The sequence below is a fragment of the Mesocricetus auratus genome, unplaced genomic scaffold (genome assembly GCF_017639785.1).
Source record: "Mesocricetus auratus isolate SY011 unplaced genomic scaffold, BCM_Maur_2.0 Super-Scaffold_4256, whole genome shotgun sequence".
Taxonomy (NCBI): Eukaryota; Metazoa; Chordata; class Mammalia; order Rodentia; family Cricetidae; genus Mesocricetus; species Mesocricetus auratus.
Genome location: NW_024429182.1, coordinates 132332878 through 132356604, shown reverse-complemented (window position 1 = coordinate 132356604; position 23727 = coordinate 132332878). Strand labels below are relative to the sequence as shown.

Sequence of the window (23727 nt, the reverse complement as noted above, 5' to 3'; positions counted from 1 at the left end):
CCCCATCCTGGGGAATGGAAGCAGGTGCCACCATGCCAGCTTTATACATGGGTTCCGGGGACAAACTCAGGTCCTCATGCTTCAGTGGTGGAAGGGTTACCAACTGCGTCATCTTCCAGCTCCTTTTTGAAATTAAGTTCTTAATTTAAAAATAATGGGTTTCATAATGTTATTTTCTTGCATATGTGCCAATATATTTTGCTTTGATTTATCCCCAGCTCCCACATTCCTCTCCTGTTCCTTCTGCGCCCTCGTTGGTCTCCTCCCACAAGTACCATCCTGCTTTCATGGCAGATGTGTGCCAGTACCTCTTCCCTCTTCCCCACCCCCATAAAATCTTTCCTCCCCTCTCATGGTTTTCTAGTTTTATGACCTTCACAAATATACACACCCCTCCTAAATTTAAATCTAGGTTCAACATATGAAAGAAAATGTAATATTTGTCTTTTTAAGTCTGGCTTGTGTCATTGAACAGAATGATTTCCAACTCCATCGTTTTTATGTAAATGTCATGATTTCATTTTCCTTACTGCTGACTGAAATTCAACTGTGTATATGGACCACATTTTAATTATCTAGTCATCGGCTGATGAGCAGCATCTAATTAATGTTACTACTGCTGTGATAAACACATGACCATAAGCAACTTGGGAAGAAAGGGTTTATTTTGCCTACACTTCCACATCACCGTTCATCATGGAAGAAAGTCAGGGCAAGAGCTCAAGCAGGGCGGGAAGCTGGAGGCAGATGCTTGCTGGCTTACTCCTCATGCGAGTTTGCTCAGTCTGCTCTTCCCTTCCTTCCTCCCTCCCTCCCTCTCTCCCTTTTTCCTTCCTCCCTCCCTCTCTCCCTCCTTCCTTTCATTTATTTATTTATACAGTGTTCTGCCTGCATGTATATCTGCATGCCAAAAGAGGCTCCCAGATCTCATTAAAAATGGTTGTGAGCTAACATGTGATTGTGGGGAATTGAACTCAGAACCTTTGGAAGAGCAGCCAGTGCTCTTAACCACTGAGCCATCTCTCCAGCCCTCAGTCTGCCTTTCTTATAGCATCCAGGACTACCCTCCCAGGAGTGGCACCGCCTACAGTGAATGGGTCCTCCCACGTCAAACTTCAATTAAGAAAATGTCCTACAGACCAATCTGGTGGGGCATTTTCTAGCTGAGGCTGAGTTATTGTGAATAGAGCAGCAGTGAACTTAGTGATATAGGACTCACTATTACCTTTTTCTCTCCCATCTAGCCTTCCAGAATACTTTGTCGTTCCAAGTTCATTAGCAGACCAAGACCTGAAGATCTTTTCCCATTCTTTTGTTGGAAGAAGGATGCCAGTAAGTGACTTCTGTTGGATGTCATTGATGCTAATGCCCACTGTTTCTGTCCAGTTAAGTGAGGATTCTGCCTATCTCCTAGTTCTGGTGCTGGAGCCACTCTAACGGCAGTGCTCTTGTGCGAATGGCCCTCATCAAAGATGCGCTGCAGCAGAGGAAGATTGACCATAGGTAAGGGAGGAAGCATGGTGGTCAATGCAGTCAACCCCTTGCTGCTAATCGGAGATAGTTGGTATCGCCACACATCCTATATAAACTAAAATTCTGAAAAGAATGAGTATACTAAATCCATCTTTGTTTGATAAAACACTTGTCTTTAACATACTTTCAGAGTACTGTGATTTCCACTTGAGACACTTGAGGTCAAATCAAAGTTCTTTCAATCTCATGTGTCTTATTTAGGTTTTTGAAGTCATACTAGTTCAGAAAATGGTTTTAATGGGTTTGCACAAACAAGTTTGGTAATGCCTGCTAAAGTCAGCAGTAACCTCCTATGACTGGCAGGAAGCTTCTCTCGGGTTCACTCATAGCTGTGGGCTCACAGTTGACCTGGGTTCCCACAGTTGACCACAGTTCTCAATGCCCTGGGTCCTCGACTGCTATCCTTGTTCTTGCTAGCCCTGTGAGGTCCACAGCCTGTCCTGTCTTTCTAAACATCATCTGAGGTCTGAGTCCCCTTCCTCCTCCTGATCTGTGTTCTTGTCTATGAAAGGCCGCTGAGGGTCGTGGCTTTAGCAGACAGCACATTAATCGTATCTCTAGCTTGACGTCTTCCATGAGGACATCTTCAAGGCCCTTCAAACTATATCTAAAGCTGAACTCAAGGATATGGCCACCAAACTTCCCCAGCCTGATGCCTTCCTTTCCTTTCTTTCTCCAACTGTAGCCCCTCATGATTTTGACACTTAGTTTTTCAGAAATCTTACAAACCCACATTGTCTCCTTAGCTTCACCCCTAGGGTGTTACCGATGCTGTCATTTTCTCTTTCTGTGTCACATTTCATTGGCTCCAGCCACCTGAAAATTACCAGGCCTTTTCACTGTCCTTGACTGGCCTGGCAGACATGTAACAGGGCTCTTCCCTCCTGGGTCACCTTCTTCATGTTCCTCCTGAACACTCTGTACCCACTGACTTGGCCCTCATCCTTCTCTCATTTCTGAAGCACCTTATATGGAGGTCAGGCCTCACTATTAGGTATTCTCTGGGTTTTCTTCAGTTTTCCATTTGAATTATATGTGATGGAGGTCCAATTACTGCCTGTCTTCCTCACTAGGCCCCATAGGGTGACACCATTGTATAATTAGCTCAGGAAGTATAAAATACTTCTGAATGTAAATGTTTTGTCTTGACCTGGATGAGTAGATAATAAAGGATTTTGTTTTTATTAGGATTTGTAATGCAATAACTAAAAGTCATCCGCAGAGAAGTGACGTTTACAAATCAGATCTGGATAAGACCTTGCCCAATATCCAAGAAATACAAGCGGCATTTGTAAAACTTAAGCATCTGTGTGTAAATGGTAATGACATTTTTATCTTGTGCATGTATATAATGAATGGGCATAAAGAATTACAAGGGAACTATCAGGAAAAATGGTGTTCCCTAAAAATATAGTAGATATATCTAAGGAGAGACCCATCCTCTAGAAAAATGAAGTCTAAACCTCTTGGTTTTGAAGAGAAAAAAACAAACCTGCTAAATGTCCCACGAATCATGAAAGATACTGACTGCCTTAAAGAAACATTTACTGCAGGCAAGATTCCTGAGACTTCAGTGCACAAGCTTAGATTTCAAGATTAGTGGATCAGCTCAGCATGTGTTGCATGTGTAACCTTCAAGTTCTAATCTAAGTAGACTATACGGTTACACTGCTCGGGGCAGGATATCTTATGAAGGCATCTTCAAAGTAGATTGGATCCCGTTAGAGAGAAACCCTGTGTCTCCTGAGCACGGCGAGAACTGCTTTTTGTGTCAGGTTGTGGCTGATGGATGAGCTGGCATTGTTGGGGTAAGAGAGCTTAGCAGGAATGGTGCCTTGAATGGTAGTGTACACCCTGGACAGGGCAGTGTTTGACTCCAGGGCTGTGTGCACACACCTGTGAAGGTGAAGAGAAATGGGGAAAGATGGGACTTGGCGCAGCCATGCTGAAAAGTGGGCCCTAGTCTAGGCATCGCTTTCTAGGGAGCCAGGAGTCACCAGCTCTCAGGACATAGTTAGCTGCACTTGCCAGGATTTCCTTGAAAAGGCCAGGAGGTAGAAGACAGGACCTAGGCAAGTGTTTCTTCTGCTTTCTTATAGAACTGTAGCATGTCACCTTGGTACAGTGATCCATATCTGTGACCCCAGCATTTGAGAGGGTAAAGCAAGAGGACCCAGAGTTTTGAGTCCAGTATGGGACTTTGTGGCAAGACACTGTCTTAAAAACAAACAAGAATCAGAACGTGTCTGCCTAAGTGTTTGCTGAAGTGAAAATGTGTACTGCCTCCGCAAAGCTAATTGTTAAATATGTGTGGGATATTGCTTAACTCTTGTGTTGATGATGTAAAACTAAGCTTCAGGAACGTAACAGCGCTATACATCTATTACAGAGCCTTTTGAAGAAACTGAAGAGAAATGGCTGTCTTCACTGGAAAGTACTCGGTGGTTAGAATACATCAGGTTTGTTTAAGTTTTTATTTTGAAATAATTGTAAGCTCACATGAAGTAAAAGATAGCACAGAGAGCCATGTGCCCTTCACCCACCATCCCTCAGGGAAACTTCTTATCTAACTGGAGTGCAGCATCCAAACCAGAAAGTCCACATTGCTATAACCTGTAGCTCTCATTAGTACTATTACAGTTCCACCTTCTCCCACAGTCTTCCCCTAATCCACTAAATTTGAATGTCATGTAAACCAGACTCTTAAAGCTTGATTTTTTTCTTGCTTTTTTTTTTTCTGAGACAGGGTTTCTCTGTGAAGCTTTGTAGACCAGGCTGGCTTCAAACTCACAGAGATCTGCCTGCCTCTGCTTCCCGAGTGTTGGGATTGAAGGTGTGCACCACCACTGCCCAAACAGCCTCTTTAAAAAAAGTTTTTAATGATTTATTTATTTTTCTTTTATGTGTGTTGGTGTTTAGCCTGCGTGTCTGTGTGAGGGTGTCAGATCCCCTGGAACTGGAACTTCAGACAATTGTGAGCTGCCATGTAGGTGCTGGGAATTGAACCCCAGTCTTCTGGAAGAGCTACCACTGCTCTTAACCACTGAGCCATCTCTCCAGCCCCCAGCCTCTTTTTTTTAAAAATATACAGTTGATGAATTTCCCTGATATTATTCCCTAAAGAATAATTCCTGTAAATGCCAACATAAAAGTTGAAAGTACATGTATATAGTGGATACTGAGTTTTGCTTGACTTTAAACACTTAAGATATAGTTATGCAGTTGGACAGGATGTCTCAGTAGGCAAAGGCATGTATACATGGTAGAAATTTTATATTTAACAGTGGTTTTCCTCTTTCTTTTCAGGGCTTTTCTTCAACACTCAGCAGAACTTGTGTACATACTAGACAGCCAGCATCTCTCTGTAGTCCTGCAAGGTAATTAACACAGCTCCTGAGAATCCCAGGGCAGTCCACTGTGGCTGTTCTGTCACAGCGCTGCCATACCACTGGACACACTGGTGGTATGAGCTGGCGCAGACACTGCTGAAGAATAGAAAGGCAGCCTCTCCCCCTTAGTAAACCCTTCCTCTTGTGGGAGGTGGACCCATCCCTGACTAGACTGATACTTGATGCTAATTTCAGCAAGGCGTCCTCTCAGATCTTGCCATTTTTCTAATTCAGACAAATCTGTTTTAGCTTAAATGCTTACTGACTCATACTAAATTGTGACCCTAGAAATATAATTTGTGATCAAGAATTCAGAGGAAATTGCCAATAATTTTCTCCTTTTTAAAAAAAAAAGTTAATTAAATTTTTCCCCTCCCTCCTCTTTAACAGTGAGTGAGTGTTCTCATCTTATTGGGACTGAGCCCCAGTTTCTCCGTGCACAAAAGGCTTTGGAAGTACTGAGCCTGTTTCACGAACACTTTTAAAGTTTTTAAACCATTAGTTGAGGTCTGATACACATTGAGTATACTGATAACTTAGTAAATACAGAACCAAGGTTTGGGGGGTTTTTGTTTGTTTGATTGATTGATTGATTGAGGTCAGGCACATGCAATGTGACCCATGTGGAGAGCCAAGGTCAACTTCTAGTGTTGGCCCTTTCACCTTGGACAGGGCTCCTCTTGTTCATTGGTAGTTAAGCTGGCCTGCAGACTTCTGAGCCCTCCAATCTCTGACTGTCTCCCAGCAGGGGTGCTGGGGGATTATAGATGTTTGTACTACCTTATCAGCTTTTACACTGACTGGGTCCTAACGTGAGACTCAGATTAAATAGAAGGACAAGGATGTACACATATAAGCAGTCCTGGTCTTGGTGTGGTCCCATCTAGCACTGACCCATCCCTGCCTGGGCTTCAGCCTCATCCTATAAGGTGACTGACAAGTGTTAAAACTGTGTGACATCTCTTTCTGGAAAGCAAGCTCATTCTTTGATAACACCATTTCCTTCTCCTGGCTTAAGATTCTTAGGGAAATTGCCATTTCCTTGGGGTCCATTGTTTCAACAGTCTGATAGTCAGATGGAGACACATGTGTCTCTTTAAAGTATCTTCATTTCTGCCAGACTAGTTACAGATGAACCACATTTTCCTTCTCAGCACAGATGAGGATACTGATTCATCCCCATCCTTACCATTGCTGTCATCTATCTTATGATCACTCAGGCACAGGTGAAGTGGTAGTAGTTCATTGTGCTTTTCCTTTACATTTCTCTAACCCATTTCTTCCTTTTGTTGAGTTCTAAGACTCCTGTATATGTTCTACGTACAAGCTCCTTTAATCCTACATGATTTGTATTTTCTCTTTTTGTGTCTGGTCTGTTCATTCTTTTGTCTTTTGAAACACTAATTTAAAAACTTTGAAGTATAACTTATCTGTTTTTTATGAATCATGTTTTTATGTCATATTTAAAAACTGTTTGCCTAATTCAAGGTCACAAGGACATTTCCCTGTGTTTTGCTTTATAGAACTTTTATAGTTTTAACTCTTAGGATTTAGGTCTTCAATCTATTTTGAATGAATTTGTGTGTGTATGTCTGTGTGTGTGTGTGTGTGTGGGAGGGGTAAGAGGTTGAATTATCTCTTTTGTATGTGGATATTAAATAGCTCCAGCATCATTTGTTGAAAAGACTTTAATTTCACCATCAAATTGCCTTGGCGCTTTTATGAAAAATTACTCATAAATGCCAAAAGTTTATTTTTACTATTATATTCCGTTGAGCTTCTGTCAGTGCTTCATGCTACTGCTACAGACTCTTGAGTGCTGTAGTTCCTCAGTAAGCTTTAAAATGGAGACATTGATCTATACAGCTTGGTCTTTGAGATTGTTCTAATTCTGTGTAATTTCTAGGGTTCAAAACAAAAAGGCCTCCTGGAACGTTGATATGAGTATTCTGAATCCATAGATCAGTGTAGGGACAAGGCCATCTGTATGGAATCAGCCCAACTGTGAAGTGAGTGTCTCCCCATGTCTTCTGGTCTTCTTTCATTCGTCAGTAGGTTCCAGACTACGCAAGTCTACACTGATATTATTATGTGTTTGGAGGCCAGAGATCAACAGTAGATGTCATTTTCAATCACTCTCCACCTCATCTTTTGACATAGTGTCTTCCATTGAACCTGGAGCTCATAGATTTGACTGGGCCAGTAAGATTAGCCAGTAAGCACCAGATCCACCTCTTTCTATCTACTCGGCACTGGGCTTATAGACACCACTCAGCTTTTTATGTGGGTGCTGTGGGTCCTCGTGCTTGCATGGCAAACATTTACCAACTGAGCCATCTATTCTACATCCTCGACCTTTAATATACAGGGATTATATTGTTGACAGCTGCAGTTTTTAATCTTTTTGATACAGTTGCCCTTTATTTCTTTTCTTGCTGAATTGTTCTGACTAAGCCTCTTGTACAGTGTACTGTAGAAGTATTGAGAGCAGACATCCTTGTCTCATTCCTAATTTTAGGGGAACGGTATTCAGTCTTTTACCATTAAAGATGGTATTAGTTGTAGGGGTTTGAGAGATGCCTCTGATAAGGTTCCCTTTAATTCCTAGTTTGCTAAGAGTTTTTATTAGGAATAAATATAGAAGTATGTCAGATGCTAGTTTGCCTCTAGACAATGTTATTGACTTTTATTTTATTAAAGGCTTAATACATATTAATTGTTAAATGCTAAAGCAATCCTGCATTCCGGAGAATAATTCAAAGATTTTCATAATAATTTGTTATATTAATATTTTATTAATGATATTACATCTGTAATTTCAAAGGCTGTCATAAATAGTTTTCTTATCATTTTGCCTGACTTTGATATCGGGGCAATTCTAGACTCACTGAAAAGGGCAGTGGTTGGGTGGCAAGATGCACAACTGTGATATTAGCACTTGGGATGCAGAGATAAGGAGGACCATTACCACCCTTGGCTTCATTGTGAGTCTGAGACCAGTATGGGTTACATCGAGACCTTGTCTCAAAAAGCAAAAATCTGAAAAGAAAGGGAAAATGACTGTAAAGGACGGGAAGGAAATGCTTGCCACCTTTTCATGTGATGGGGACAATCCATTCCATTGTTCACTTCTGAGTCATTGCCATGTGAAGTAAGTTGTCTGTGGAAAGATTGTGTTTTATTTAATATCCTTGACAAAACAATAGTAGAATGTACTCTAGAAAGATGTTGTACCACAAACTATTAAGATGTAAGAAATATGAGCAATGAACTGCATCTACAAATAGTGACATGTGAAAGTCTGTCTAAAGGTGATGCTTCAGTGTGTAATGCCATCTTCAGTGTAATGCTATGAATTAGGATAAAATATTGTAATTTGTTTTACCCACTGATGACTTGCTTTAATATGCCATTTGGTTCATATGGATCTCATAGTTGAGAGCTGCTGGAATTCTCTTACATAGACTATTTTGAAGGCAATTTGAGTATATAATGTTGTTACCTAACTTACAGTCAGGATTTCTCTTGGTCATCATTTTCTTTCTATTTATTGACAGAGGAAGAGGGAAGAGACTTGAGTTGTCTGGTAGCTTCCCTTGTTCAAGTGATGATGGATCCGTATTTCAGGACAATTACCGGATTTCAGAGCCTGATACAGAAGGAGTGGGTCATGGTAGGATACCAGTTCCTAGACAGATGCAACCACTTGAAGAGGTCAGAGAAAGAGGTAACCAGTCTCACTGCCTTACTAGACTTCTCTTAAAACAGTGTGTGTGTGTGTGAGAGAGAGAGAGAGAGAGAGAGAGACAGAGACAGAGACAGAGACAGAGACAGAGAGACTGGATGCAGGTCAGAGGACAACTTTCAGAAGTCATTTCTCTTCTATTATGAGATGTTGGGGTGAAATTCGGGTCTCCATGTTCATGTGGTAAGTGTATTTACCCACTGAGCCATTTCATAGGACCCAAATTAGCACCTTTCAAATATTTCATGGGATAAAATTGATTTAACATGTCCTAGCTTTGTTAGTTAAAGGCTACTAGATTGGAATCCAAATTAATATAAAAAGATGACCATGGAGGCAGAGATAACTCCTCACCCCCTGGCCTATAGCATCTGAGAGAAAAGAACCAGAACAACTCCCTTCAAGCTGCTCCCTGTAGCCTGTCTTGCAGTTTGTCTACATATCTCTGGGCTTTAGACACATGAATTGGGTATTTAGTTATCAAGTTACATGGTCCAGTTGTCAGAAAATCAAAACCTAGTTTGTCTGTACCATAGTGAGTATTTCAACTGAAAGAACACCATAGTCAGTGTTTTAGGCAACAGCCTGATCCACCCCATGCCCAGTCCTAATGTAGGAGCACAAGATACAGGAAAAACCAAGGCAACAGCCAGTATATTGTATCAAGTGAAGACAGATTATCGGGATGTGAAAACATGGTAGATAAATTAGGATATCCAAAAAGTAAGTTTTGGAAAGTAGAAAGTAGGAATAGCACATACAGTATTGGGGGATATAATTTTTAAAAAGCAATTTAGGACTCATGGACATAAAAGAATGAAAAGAGGTATAAGCCAAAGACTGTTGAATAAAATAATAGCAGAAAATTTCTCAAATTTGAGATGGGCATCCAAATACAGGAGGTTTTAGGACCTCAAGCACTTTTGACTTAAAAAAAAAAAGACTTCCAGCTATCATAATACAGCTTTTAAAAGGGTGTGTGTGTATGCATGTGTGTGAGTGCAGAGTCTGTGGTGGCCAGAAGAGGGCATATTAGACTCTCCTGAAGCTGGAGTTATAGGTGATTGTAAAGCCACCTAATGTTGGTGCTGAGAATTAAACTTGGGTCCTATATCAGAGCAGTGTCCAGTTTTCTTCTCTGTTTCTGTGATAAACATCATAACCAAAAGCAACTTGGGGAGGAAAGGATTTATATCATCTTACACTTCCAGAGAACAGTTGATCACTAAGGGAAGTCAAGGCAGAAACCATGGAGGAATGCTGCTTATTGGCCTGCTTCCCATGGTTTGCTCAGCTTTCTTTTCTTTCCTTTTTTGGGGGGTGGTGGTGGTTGAGACAGGGTTTCTCATGTAACTTTGGCTATCCTGGAACCTGCTCTGTAGTCCAGGCTGGCCTTGAACTCATAGAAATCTATCTGCCTCTGTCTCCCAAGTGCTGGGATTAAAGGCGTGCACCACTACTTCCCTGCTCAGCTTGCTTTCTTATACAGCCCAGGACCACCTGCCTAAGGATGGGACTGCCTACAGTGGGCTGGGCCCACCTATATGGATAATTAAGTAAAAAAAATGCACCACAGACATTCCCACAGGCCAGTCTAATAGAAGTAGTTGCTCAAATGATGTTCCCTTTTCCCAGGTGACTCTAGTTTCTGTCAGGTTAAGAAAAATGAACCAGCACAAACAACAAATGCTCTTAATCACTGAGTCATCACTCTAGTGCCATCATTAAATGAACAGAAAAATGAAAGACAATTGAAGGTTGAAAGACAGAAATGTCAAGTCACATAGAAAAGCTAGCCCATCATAATAGCAGTGGATTTCTAAGCAGAAATTCTAAAGTCCGGGCAGGTGTAAAATGATGTGTTTCAAGCCCTGAAAGAAAAAAAAAAAAACCAAACCCCAATCTATTAACCTAGGTTATTGTTACCAGCAAAATTATGCTTCATAATTAAAGGAGAAATAAAGACCATAGGAAATAAATATCATAAGGTAAAATTCATTAAGCGGTCCCTGCAGGAAGTACTAAATGGAATCCTACACACAGAGAAGAAGGAAAAATGCAGCCATAAGTCTCACTAGAAGATTTGATAAGAAGATGGAGAATGAATTAAGAATTACAACAGGTGACAGGAGTTGGTTCATAGTTTTGAATAGCAACTCTAAACCTTAATGATTATAAGTCTCTAGTTGACAGGAACAAAATGTCAAAAGTGTTGGATTAAAAAACAAGCCCCCCCTCCCCCCAAAAAAAAAACAAGACCCAACTAAGTATTTGCTGCCTGTGATATACATACCTCACTGGCAAAGATAAAATATAGTCTGAAAGTGGAAGGATAGTAAAAGATATTTATTTCAAGAAGCTATATTCACATCCAACAAAGCAGACTTCCATTCATCAAATCACCTAACAATTATAAACATACATGCATCAGATGCTGGAAACATTACTGAACATAAAACCTCATCCCAATACAACAATCATGGATGGCATCAATATACCTTGTAGGGTTGCGTGTGTAACACTTGGTCCCTGGATGGTTTCTATGGAACCTTTAGGAGGTGAATCCTTGCTAGGGTAGGCCTTGAGGTTTATAACCTGAGCCTACCTCTTGGCCCCACTTCCTGGTCCATGGGACAAACCACTGCTAAGTTTCTGCTACCAAAGATCCATCCACACTGTGCCATCTTCCCCACCATAATGAGTTTATCCCTGAAACTGCCAACCAAAAAAAATCTCCTGTGGGTTGCTTCCCATCATGTATTTGGTCACAGCAATGAGAAAACTAAGTAACAGAAATTTGGTAGCACTAATGGAGGCATTGCTGGCTATTTCTAGGCCTGACTATTTCTAGGTCTTTGGAACTGGTGTTCTGAAGGAACTTTGAAGAGTTTGGAGGTTTAATATAACATAACCCTAGAAATCCCTAACACAGCTTAATGGGCCATTCTAGTGTGAGTGGGAAAGACAAGAGAAGTGTAGAAACATGGAGAGTGCAGACCACGCTTACAGGGCTCCAAAAGGGAACAAGGACTAGAAGTCATTCATGTAATAGTCTGTCAGACAGGCTAACTGTGCTATACTCAGGTCCTGACAACTTGAATGAGGCAGAACTCAAAATAATGGGCTAACTGGTTTAGCAGAGGAAATTTCATGACAGCAGAATGGTTATTGTTCACTTTGTTTACCCAGATTTACAGTGAGAGCAGAAAGTTGAGTAGGATGATATTAAAAGTACTTCTGGCAAGGGAAAGAGTGTCAATCTGATTAAACTTGTAGACAAAACTGTGCCGCTTGATGAGGAAAAGAGCTTAAACCAGAGTAAAGTTGGTGACAGGGTCACTGCAGAATGCCTGATTCTTAAAAAGATTAGTGTCATGGAGGGGAAACCTTGAACTTTAAAAACAGTAAGAAAGGTGCTTTAGGGGCAAATGCAAATTCATTTCGAAGGACCTCTGTCCTTCAGAGCACCCTGCTGCAAATGGCAACCAGGAAAGTGCTTTTCTAGGGTCAGTGGCAAGGAACTCAAAAGTATAACCAAAATACCCGACTTACAGCTATGCTCCAAGGGATTCAAGCTATACCTTGAGCTGTCAGAGAACTTTGCATTGTCCACATGGTTACAGGCATGCAAAATGCAAGAGTGGGGTGGGTGGGCTGTCACATGGAGGTTTGCACCAATTTTTGATAAAACCATTGGTTTTTATTAAAAACCACTTCCTATGGGGACACCCAGGTGTTACTATGCCTGAAGCTGTGAAGGTGAACCCTAAGTTGAGTGGGGACCCCAAGATACTGGAGATGCCGACAAGCTGCAGACACTGTGTGGAACTGACCCAAAGGAGAGGCCATGCGTGTCAGAGGCACCAGAGTTAGAGGAATGGCTATAAACTCCCATGAGCACACACGACCCATCACAAACCCCAAGTGCCAGGGTTAGAGCCACTTTCCCCTGCTGGTTTTCAACCTTACTTTGGTGCTGTTTTTTGTTTGCTTTGCTTTTTGAGTGGGAATGTTTATACCAGTCTGTGCTGGAGGTAACTTATTCTTTAATTTCATAGGGGATCACCAGTAGAAGTTTACTGGAGTCTCAGAAGAGACTGGGCTTTCAACTTCTGAATGAGGTTAAAGCTGTGAGGCAAGGGGACAGGGACTTAAGGAGAGACTTAGTGCATTTTGCACTGAGCTGGCCATGAGCCTATGGACACCATGGCAGAGTGTTGTGTTTGAATGTGAATGTTACCCATCGGTTTATGTGTTTGGACACTTGGTCCAGCTATATAGCTGTTTGGGGAGGGTTTGGGATGTTTGGGTGGAGCCTCACTATAGGAAGTGACTTGCTAGTGTTAGGCCTTGTGAGTCATAGCCAGTCACTGTTTCCTATCTGTTCCCTGCATCCCGATCCACATACATGTGAGCTAGCAGCTTCCTCAGCTGTCATGCTTGTCTGCTACTATGCTTTTCCCACTGTGGGCTAGACTCCTTCAACTGTGAGCCAACACAAACCTTTCCTCTTTCCACAGATGCTCTTTCTTGTCAGGCGTTTGAGTTCAGTGATGAGAAAAGCAACTGACATGCCTTCTCCTGAATTCATAGGTCATTCAGGAGAATAAAAACAAACCCAGCACAATTAAACTGAATCACAGAGCAAATGGATTTAATGGACATCAGCAGGGTATTCTACCTTCAGCTGCAGAATACACATTTTTCTCAGCAGCTCATGGAACTTTCTCCAGAATAGATCCTATTTTAGGACAAGCATTCCTAACAAATGAAAAACAAAATAGAAGTAATGCTAGTGGTACCATGATACCTCTACAGTCATACTGTAGAGCAAAGGTAACAAACTCAGCATCGGCTGGCACAAAAGGACATGCAGACCAATAGGAAAGAAACATTCAACAGAGATAAGGCCATACAACTGCAGCTGTGACCTAAAAACATACACTAGGGAAAAACAGTGTCTTCAGTAAATGGTTTCTGGGAAAACCAGATTATCCACATTTAGAAGAGTGGAACTTGATTCCTTCCTCTGCCTGTAAAAAATCAATTCAAAATGAATCAAAGACCTCATAATACAGGGATATTGAAGCCACTAGAGGAAAGCATACAGGGAGTGCAGGCACAGGCAAACAGAGCTGTGTTGATGAGGGGCAGAGGCAACTCATATACAGTGGTGGTGGCAATGTAAATCAGTGAAGCCCTTACAGGAATCAGTATGGCAGTCTGTCTTAGTCAGGGTTTCTATTGTTGTGAAGAGATGCCATGACCATGGCAACTCTTATAAAGGGAACATTTAATTGAGGGGACAGCTTACAGTTCAGAGGTTCAGTTCATTATCATCATGGTGGGGAGCATGGGGCCGTGCAGGCAGACATGGTGCTGGCCTCATCTTGATCAGAAAGCATTAGGAAGTAGTCTCAGACACTGGGAAGTATCCTGAGCATAGGAAACCTCAAAGTTCATCCCCCAAAGTGACACACTTCCTCCAGCAAGGCCATACCCACTCCAACAAAGCCACACCTAATAGTGCCACTCCCTATGAGATTATGAGATCAGTTACATTCAAATTTACAAGGTTTCTAAAAATGTAAAATAAGAACTACCTTATGATCCATCGATGCCACTCCTTGATGTATACCAGAAGGGTTAGAGGTCACATACAAAAGGCATTGCCCATGTTCATTGTGAAGTCAGCTTAGGTGCCCATCATCGCAACTGAGTGGAAGGAAAATCCGGTGTCTGTATACGAGACATAGTACTGTGCCGTAAAAAAGAAGAACCTGTAGTGCCACTGGAGATCATGATAGTAATAGCAAAATAAGCTAGACTTGGGAAGAAAGATCACCTATTTTCTCTTAGCAGGGAGAATTACTACTAGGGAATAGGAAGGACTTGAGTGTAAGAGGACAGGTGGTAATAGGTATATGTTTATATACATGTATGGAAATGCCATTATGCTGCCTCCCATTGTATAGAATTAAATGCTAAGCATATCCTAGCTAACTAAAATTATCTTTGGAGTTTCACAGTTCCCGATAATAGGTCATAACAGCTAGGAACTGAGATTTTGAGAGAAACATCTTTGTCACATCTGTGTGGCTCCTGGGTTCCCTGTTGAGATGCAGAAGGCCCTGCAATATTCTCGGGCCTGGTAGCCAGGCTGGCTCTGTCAGTGTTGTTTCAGAAAGTACCCTTGATTAGTGGTAGAGCATGCCAATGAGCTGCCAGCAGCTGCTGCCCAGGGAGTACTCCATATGGCCTTGGGCTGATGTCAAGCAGGTTTATGAAACTTGGGGAATTTCCTGAATGGTGAACATGCTGGTCAACCAGAAGTTATAAGGTTTAGCTGAGCGCTTTGTATTGCTCTATAGAACCACTTGCAGGATATCTAAACATGTTGTTTGCTTCTCCACAAAGTATGCTATTAACACCCTTGCTAAGCAAAAAAAAGAGTTACTTTTTTGTTTTGTTTTTTTTTTTTTTTGAGACAGGATTTCTCTGTGTAGCCCTAGTTGTCCTGGAACTTCCTCTGTAGACCAGGCTAGCTTCAAACTCACAGAGATCCACCTGCCTCTGCCTCCCAAGTGCTGGGATTTAAGGTGTACACCAATGCCTCCCTGCACTTTTAATTAAATGTGTGTCTAGATAGGTTTAATTTGTTCAGATGGCCTTAGTTTAGTTCAGCCAAGTGTTTGAGGCTTAGGTGTTTTCTTGATAGCCTCTTTAGTATCAATAATAAGTCTGGGAATGCGTGTGACAGCCAGAGGGCAGCACTGACTAATCCCTTTTTCTGTCTGTATTTGCCAGTCTCCTTTATTCTTGCTATTCTTGGATACCACATGGCAGCTATTAGAGCAATATCCAGCTGCCTTCGAATTCTCTGAGACATACTTAGCAGTGCTGTGTGACAGTACCCGGATCTCACTGTTTGGCACCTTCCTGTTCAACTCTCCTCATCAGCGGGTGAAGCAGAGCACGGTAAGTGATGTGCTGGCTGCAGCTACTATTAGTATGTAAGGGCACATGCATTTTGTGTCTTGTGTGTATGTATGCATGTCCTCACGTGTGTGCGGGTGTATGTGAATGCGAAGGCCTGAGGTTGATGTCTGGTGTCTTCCTCAGTCACTTTCCACTCTTGTTTTCTTGAAACAAGTCTTTTACAGAACCTGGAGCTGCCCCTTCTTGTTATCTAGCTAGCCTCCTTTGCCACAGGAATTCTCTGTGTCTCCCAAGTTTTGGGATCACAGGTTGCCACCAGCCTGCCCTGCTTTTACATGGCTTCTGGGTTCCAAATTCTCTCCCTCATGCTTGCACAGCCAGGGCTTTATCCACTGAGTCAACTCTCCAGTGCCGCCCCCTACACAACTTTGAAATATAACTGAAGTACAGTTAACTGCATGTTTAAAATATGTGACTTAAAGCTCTTACCTTCCAAACTAATTTCAGAATGCATTGAAGAATCTAATTTTATTTTTATTAATGAAGATTTTCTTTTCCTCTGTAAATTGTTCATAATAAATATGTTTAAGGGTATCAATTACTTTCTGGTTTTGGGGGGAGGGTTTGAGACAAGATTTCTCTATGACTTTGGAGGCTGTCCTAGAACTAGCTCTTATAGACCAGGCTCACATAGATCCACCTGCCTCTGCCTCCCGAGTGCTGGGACTAAAGGCGTGTGCCACCACCACCTGGCTGGGTATCAATTACTTTAACCACCTTAAATTAAATAGACTTTTGGATTTTTTTTTTGGTGGAGCATCAAACACAGGGCCTTGTACATGCTACTGAGTTATAGTCCTAGCTCAATACCTCCACACTGACATCTTTTACTTTTCCTTCTGATTTTGAGATGATGTCTGTCAGTTATTTAGTCAGGCCTTTTCCTGGCAATCTTAAGCCTCAGCTTCCTGCATAGTACTGAGCCGGCTGCCTCACTTGGACTTCTGGTTACTCCTTGCACATCTGAGTTGGTGATCAATAGCTGAAGACATTTATTTCCTGATAAACCAGTAGGATAAAAGCTCTATTTCAACTTCTTAAGGAGTTGTAGAACAGGAGGTTTAGACACAAAGGTAGACTGAAGTTCTCTGCAGACACTGTTACCATGCATACTCTCAGAGTCCCTCATGTCACACGGCAGACACTGTGGGATAACAGTTGGTAGAGCTGGAGGAAGAAGACGCAGGACTAAGACTATGGAGCCTTCTTGAGACCAGCCCCTCCCTACCACTGGTGTGAGCCTTCTTGCTTTGCCTCACATGTGAGCCCACAGTGGAAAGAGCTCAGAAATGCTGCAGTGATGGTGGAAGAAAGCCAAGCGGGAGCTTCTGGAGGCTTGAGGGACCCTCCACTCTGACCCTCAGCTTTAGCTCTGAGGCCCCAGTCTAGGTAGTAAGGCCTCAGAGCAGGAATTCTTCATTCTATTCTGTTCTAGAAAATTCTAGTCTGTGATTCTCTCAGAAACAGGCTTGAAAACCCAGTTCCACATCTGCAAAGTGGGTCCATCACATAAAAGTAGTGCCTTTCCAATGGAGTACTACTCAGCAGTTTAAAAAAATGGCATCATGAAATTTGCAGGCAAATGGATGGAACTAGGAAAAAAATCATTATGTACTCAAACATAAGTGGATATTAGACATAAAGCAAAGGATAGCCAGACTACAATCCACAGTCCCAGAGAGGCTAGGTAACAAGGAGGGCCCAAGAGGGAAACGGATGGGTCTCCCTGGGAAGGGAAAATAGAGATCCCCTGGATAAACTGGGGCGTGGGTATGGGGTAATGGGAACATGAGGTTGGGCGGGTTGAAGCCTGATGGAGGGGGAGAGTAATGAAAGAGCTGTCTTGATGGGGGGGCATTTTGGGGTTAGGGAGAAACCTGGTGCCAGTGAACCACGAACCCACAAGGATGACCCCAGCTAAGACTCCTAGCAATAGTGGAGAGGGTGCCTGAACTGGCCTTCTGTAGTTAGATTAGTGACTACCCTCATTGTCATCAGAGAGTATTCATCCAGTTGATGGAAGCAGATGCAGAGATCCACAGCACTGGACTGAGCTCTGGGAATCCAGCTGAAGAGAGGGAGGAGGGGTCAAGGTCATGACAGGGGAACCCACAGAGACAGCTGACCTGAGCTTTGGAAACCTACAGACAATGGGCTGACATGCATGGGACTGACATAGGCCTTCTGCATGTGTGTGACAGTTGTGTAGCTTGGTCTGTTTATGGGGTTCCTAGCAGTTGGATTAGAACCTGTCCCTGGTGCTTGAGCTGGCTTTTGGGAACCTATTCCCCATGCTGGGTTGCCTCACCCAGCCAGCCTTGATACAGGGGAAGAGCTTCTTCCTGCCTCAACTTGATGTGGCTGTGCTTTGTGGACTCTAATGGAAGGCGTGCCCCTTACTGAATGGAGATGGGAGGGGCAGTAGATGGGAGGTAGGGGTAGGGAATGAGAAGAGAGGAGGGAGGGGAAACTGGTCAGTATATAAAAGAAATGAAAAAAAATTTTTTGGTTTTTCGAGACAGGGTTTCTCTGTATTGCTTTGGAGCCTGTCCTGGAACTCACACTGTAGACCAGGCTGGCCTTGAACTCACAGAGATCCACCTGCCTCTGTCTCCCAAGTGCTGGGATTAAAGGCGTGCGCCTCTAACACCCGTCATGAAAAATAACCCTGAATTTAATATAAAACAAAAAAGCAGTAGTGCCTTTGGTCAACTGTGACACATGCATGTGTCCAGGTGTGAGAGACAAAGAGCACTAGTCAGGCTATTTTAGCTAGGAGTGAGGAGCCTCCTAGAGGGATACTTGATTGATCAGGGACCTGGCTTGATTAGGGAGAGAATGAGTATGGGATGGGGGGAGAGTCCTCAGAACACAGAGCAGCAAGATTGCTCAGCACCACTGCTTTGGGGAACCTAGGATTCCAGAGAAACTTATTTCTGTGTTAGACAGTTTTACATTGATTGGTTTGAGAAGGAAATCTTGTGTGATTTAGTCTGTCTTCCTACAAAGATTTAACATTTCCTAAGGTAAAACTGAAACCCAGAGGCTCTCGAGGTATAGAAAACTTACTGAGTCCCTAAAATAAATGGCTTCCCAGATATGCACCTGCAGTCTTACCACCTCATGAGTGGTGCGCCTCCATTACTGGGAGCTCACCCTTCCTGGGCTTTTCCCCTTCACTGACTCATGAGCAGGTCTGTCTACTTCACGCCCATATGCCCACACATGTACACACGCACGCCTAAAGTTGGGATGTCAACAGCAGTCTAAGGTTTGCACTACCGTTTTAGTGTAAATGTTTTGTTTCAGTTTCAGTGAGCACCTTCATTGTCCAGAGTACAAAGCCTCCTTGGTCCCAAGGCTGGGAACATGCCAAGCAGGCAGTGTGCTTCTCTCACTCAAACCCGTCATCATTTTCAGGGTAGATTTGCTGCTCCCATGAGGGCTGAGTGCTCTAGTGACGAACTCTCCTGAGGCTGCAGGCACAGGAAAAGGTGGGGGTGTGTATTTCTCACACGTGTGCTTTCCTTACAGGAGTTTGCTATCAGCAAAAATATTCAGTTGGGTGATGAAAAGGGCTTGAAATTCCCCTCAGTTTGGGACTGGGCTCTTCAGTTCACAGCAAAGGACCGGACCCTTTTCCACAACCCCTTCTACATCGGCAGGAGCACGCCTTGTGTGCAGAATGGCTCCAGGAAGTCCTTCAAGCGCACAAAGGTAAACTGCAGATAGCAGCACAGTAGCAGTAGACACCCCATTGGTACCATGCCATGTCCTTAGGCATGGTGTCTTTTCAAGGGTTAGACACAGGCACCTTGCCAGGGGGCAGCTAGTACGGATTTTGAGAGGCCTTCCCTTTTTAACTGATATAATAATATCTTGACTATTTTCTTGATGACTGAGGCAGGCTCTTGAAGCCTAGTCGGCATAAGAGATGGCAGACAACAGCTCTGAGCCAGACTTCTCACTAGCCTGTCCATTCTTTCTAGAAATCAGCTAGTATAGATTTTTTCCTTACCCTCATATGAGCATGCACTAATGCTTCCACTCTCCTTTTGACATGGTGATAAACTTGGAGAGCCAATCCAAAGTTCCAGAGGAGACCAGCATAAGCCCCACAAGGGAAAGAAGGACCATGTCCTCCAAGGCTGAAGCCCTCCTGACATCTGTTAATCCTAGCTGGTTACACTGCACCACTTGTCCTTTTGAAAAGTGGGAGCTCCAGTAGATTAATGCCAGGATCTGTCTTGTGTGCAGAAAAGCTACAGCTCCACACTGAGAGGAACGCCATCATGCCTGAAGAATGGAGTCATCAGTGACCAGCTGCTCCCGAGAAGAAACTCACTAACACTGAAACTGAAACCAGACCCACTGCAGCACCCCGACAGCCACAACAGTGGAGTGGAACAGTATTTTAAAGAGTGGTTTTCCAGACCAGCCAACCTCCACGGCATTATCCTGCCACGTCTCTCTGGAACACACATCAAACTGTGGAAATTGTGCTACTTCCGCTGGGTCCCTGAGGCACAGATCAATCTTGGGGGCTCCATCATGGCCTTCCACAAGCTTTCTCTCCTGGCTGATGAGGTGGACATGCTGGGCAGGATGCTGAGGCAGCATCGGAGTGGCCCTCTAGAAGCTTGCTATGCAGAGTTGGACCAGAGTAGGATGTACTTCAGAGCCACAGGTCCACACGACACCTTGGGGACACCAGAGTTTCTCTCCTCTTCATTTCCATTTTCCCCTGTAGGGAATCTGTGCAGACGAAGCATTTTAGGAACACCATTAAGCAAATTTTTAAGTGGGGCCAAAATATGGTTATCTACTGAGACACTAGCAAATGAAGACTAAACAAAGGTATTTTTTGAACATATTGTAAGAAGTTGTACATTTTCCCCTATGAACTGAAATTGCTAATCTAGGCACTTAAAACTGGTCATTGTATATGTAAGAGACTTGCACTAATATTTAAAACTCATGTAATCATGCTGCCTTCAGTTATCCTAAGGGCAGTGTGATTGTTGGGTTTTGTCCTCTACCCTTTGGGTCTGGCTCATTTGGGTCATTTGCAGGACATATTTCCCCATTGTTACACTTGTGATCACAGTAGTGAGGTTTCTCTACTGTGTGAATTTTGTCAACATCTATTTTCCTACTACCTGTTAAAGGTTATCTGATAGTCAGATTACAACCCAAAGAAGGTGGATAGGAAAGTTCATAAATTAAAGCATTTCAGGATCATCTGATAAAACTCTCAACAGACCTCAGTTAGCATCCATATATTTTTCTCTGGTTGAACTTAGCTAATGAGGATTTGTGTTCTGGGGTTAGACATTATTTTAGTTCACCTCATTTAGGACCATAGATCACTGTGTTTCAAAATCATGGATTCACATTAATTCCATACACTAACTTTTAAAAATGTACTGTAACTTTAAAGCATTCATTGTAGCTAATTAGACCTAGAAGTGCCTTTGACATTTAAGAATAACCAAGTATCTAGAAGAATAAGAGAGTTAGGGCATTCAGACTCCACTGCATATTGGGCATAGCTTCTTGCCAACAAGCTTCACCAAATAGCCAGTAATCTCCAGAGCCACAAGTTTGTCCCTCAGGAATTCACCCTGCAGTCTATGGGGTGCAACCCTGAGAGGCTCTCTAGGCATCAGATGCACAGCTCCAGCTGTGGCTGAGGGTGCCCAGTCATGAACAGGAACATGCCACACTCTGACCAGGGGCTTCTGGGAGTGCTCTGGCCTCCTGTGATCACATCAGCTGGCACGCTGACATAGGCCAGCACTCCTCCTTAGAAATAACGGGTGGGGTTCATGACATGGACACATGCACAGACTAGAGAAGAGGACTCCCCCAATTATTGCCATTTTAATTCACAGAAATGCGCCCCTCTAGTTTGGGGGCAATGCCAAGAGGCTGAGAAGCTCATCTGAAGCTCTTGTTCCAAATCACACTAAGAACCTGGTCAGCTTTATAAGGGCAAGTTGTGAAGCTCCCAGTGTTGATGTGGGGAGAACTTCTTTTCCCCATTTAAAGGTGGATATTTTCTAGGGGACAATGGCAGTGTCTTAAATCACCACCTTGGGTTTCAAAATACTTTATAGTAAAGTGCTGATTTAGTTGATTTCTTCTCCTAAAACAGAATTTCTCCAAATAGTTTGACCTGTATATGTGCCATTTCTACTTTTTTACCTTTTCAAACTGTTTAATGATGTCTTTGCATTTAACAGAGCAGATGTTCTTAAAGGACTCCTAAGAAGTTCAGATCTCATGGCTAACCTAACATTTCCACCCATCTGTCACCTTTTTCTATAAAAGGGCTCTTGTCAACTTATACAAATAGATATCAACAGTGAGGAAGCTCTAGTCCCTGGCTGCACAGCAGCCCTGGGCCCTGAGACATGACCAAGCCCCCACTGGAACCTGATAGTAATTCTCCTATTTTCATTAAGCTGCTATTCTACTTCTATAAATTGTTCTAAATTTATTTGGGGGTCGAGAATTTATTTCTTTGTAATTTTCAACACTTAAATTTACTTCAACTCCTTTAAGAACTTTATTAACTTACAAAAAAGGTCAGGTACTATTAACATTACTTTATGATGGAAATTGCATATTTTTGTATGAAAATCAGTTGTAAATGTTTTTATATTTCCACTGGGTGGTTGTTATATCATGATTATTGTGCCACAGCTTACTGTGCATAATATTTGTAAAACAAGTCCTAGTGTGGCCTGTGGTACAGCTGCTTGACACCTCTGTTAGCAAAAGTGACACTGTGGTGGCAGAAGAGGTAAGCATGACTGCATGCAGCATACCAAAGAGCTTGATGCCACCATCTTCAAGGCCCTATGGGCAGAGCCTGTGCTGGTGGTGCCCATGCAAAGGCCGATGACACTGGACATTCTAGTGCTAACCCTAAAGGTGGGGTGTCTTACTGTTGTTTTATGATGGGAACCAATTCTAAAACCAAAAATGCCTAACTCTATTTAAGGAAAGCATATTAATTTGTACTGAAAGAACATGAAAACTGTTCAACACATTTTCAACAAGATCTTCTTGCTGTAGCAGTAACCTCAAGTACTTAAAACTTGGTGTTGAGACAAAACTAAAACCTTTGTGCCTAAATACAACTGATGAGCTGAAGCAGGATGAGCACTAGATACTGCTCAACAGAAAGGATGTAAAGGGAGTCTGACAGCTAAATAAAATCTCTGTTGAAACCATTCGTAGTAGTCACCAGTATGAAACAGTCCACAAGATAAGACCATAGCAACTGGTGATGGGAGGCTTCCGCTCCTACCTGCACTTGTGTATCCTTTTCTCATCATTTTTGAATGCCCTCTAAGATGGGATGGAGAAACAGCTTTCACATCAATTCAGAACTGCCTGTAGTAGGCCACCTGGGTATCAATGAGCTGCCCTAGCTGCTCTAACACTGAGGAGTTTTGTTTCCCCAAGTCCCTGGAGACTGGGACCCCACATTGAGTCCTGAGCCTGCTCTACAGTTAAGTCACCACCTTCTAGGTCCCGTTAACCTGAGACTTTCAAGCAGTGGTAAGCAGTCCTGCTACAATTACAATGCATAAAATTAGCCTGAGCTAGCCAATGGGGATATTCCTAAAAAAGAATGTACAATTGTGTTGACACTGGTCTTGCCTTTGTTAATCTCAAGTGCTTACAGAGATATAAGAAGTTGGTGGCATGGATTTATTTTATAATTGTTTTATTAACAAGTTTTCCAAAGGCCATTCTGTCCAGGGAAGCAGGTAGCCTAACTACAGATCTTTAATTCTCCCTCAGCTCCTCCAAATCCAGTCCCCTAGTTTCACCCCCAGCTCTCTAACAAAACCATCCACTGTAGATTCCTTTTCCTTTCTGTCCCCCATCTACAATAGATAACCCAGACCTCCTCTTCTAACCTTTCTTCCTATTTCTCATTCCATTGTTCCAGCCCTAAGCAAGAGCAGGCACTCCCTGGGAACCCACAGGACACCCTGGCCAGGAAACCAGGTAGCCTAACTGCAGATTTTCACCTCTCAGTCC

At 42.8% G+C, this 23727-nt stretch overlaps 1 protein-coding gene across 2 annotated transcripts in view; it reads left to right on the top strand.

The window, feature by feature from the left end:
- The window catches only part of Mtmr10 (myotubularin related protein 10), a 53171-nt gene extending 30264 nt beyond the window's left edge, over positions 1-22907 (top strand). For both annotated transcript variants that reach the window (XM_005084405.4, XM_040730876.1), the window contains 9 exons: positions 1245-1332; positions 1415-1503; positions 2722-2852; positions 3923-3992; positions 4840-4910; positions 8480-8649; positions 15475-15645; positions 19201-19383; positions 19924-22907. In XM_005084405.4, coding sequence (XP_005084462.1) covers positions 1245-1332; positions 1415-1503; positions 2722-2852; positions 3923-3992; positions 4840-4910; positions 8480-8649; positions 15475-15645; positions 19201-19383; positions 19924-20517 — 1567 coding nt within the window. In that variant the 3' untranslated portion in view covers positions 20518-22907. The remainder of the gene's footprint in view (positions 1-1244; positions 1333-1414; positions 1504-2721; positions 2853-3922; positions 3993-4839; positions 4911-8479; positions 8650-15474; positions 15646-19200; positions 19384-19923) is intronic.
- The last annotated feature ends 820 nt before the right edge of the window (positions 22908-23727 follow it).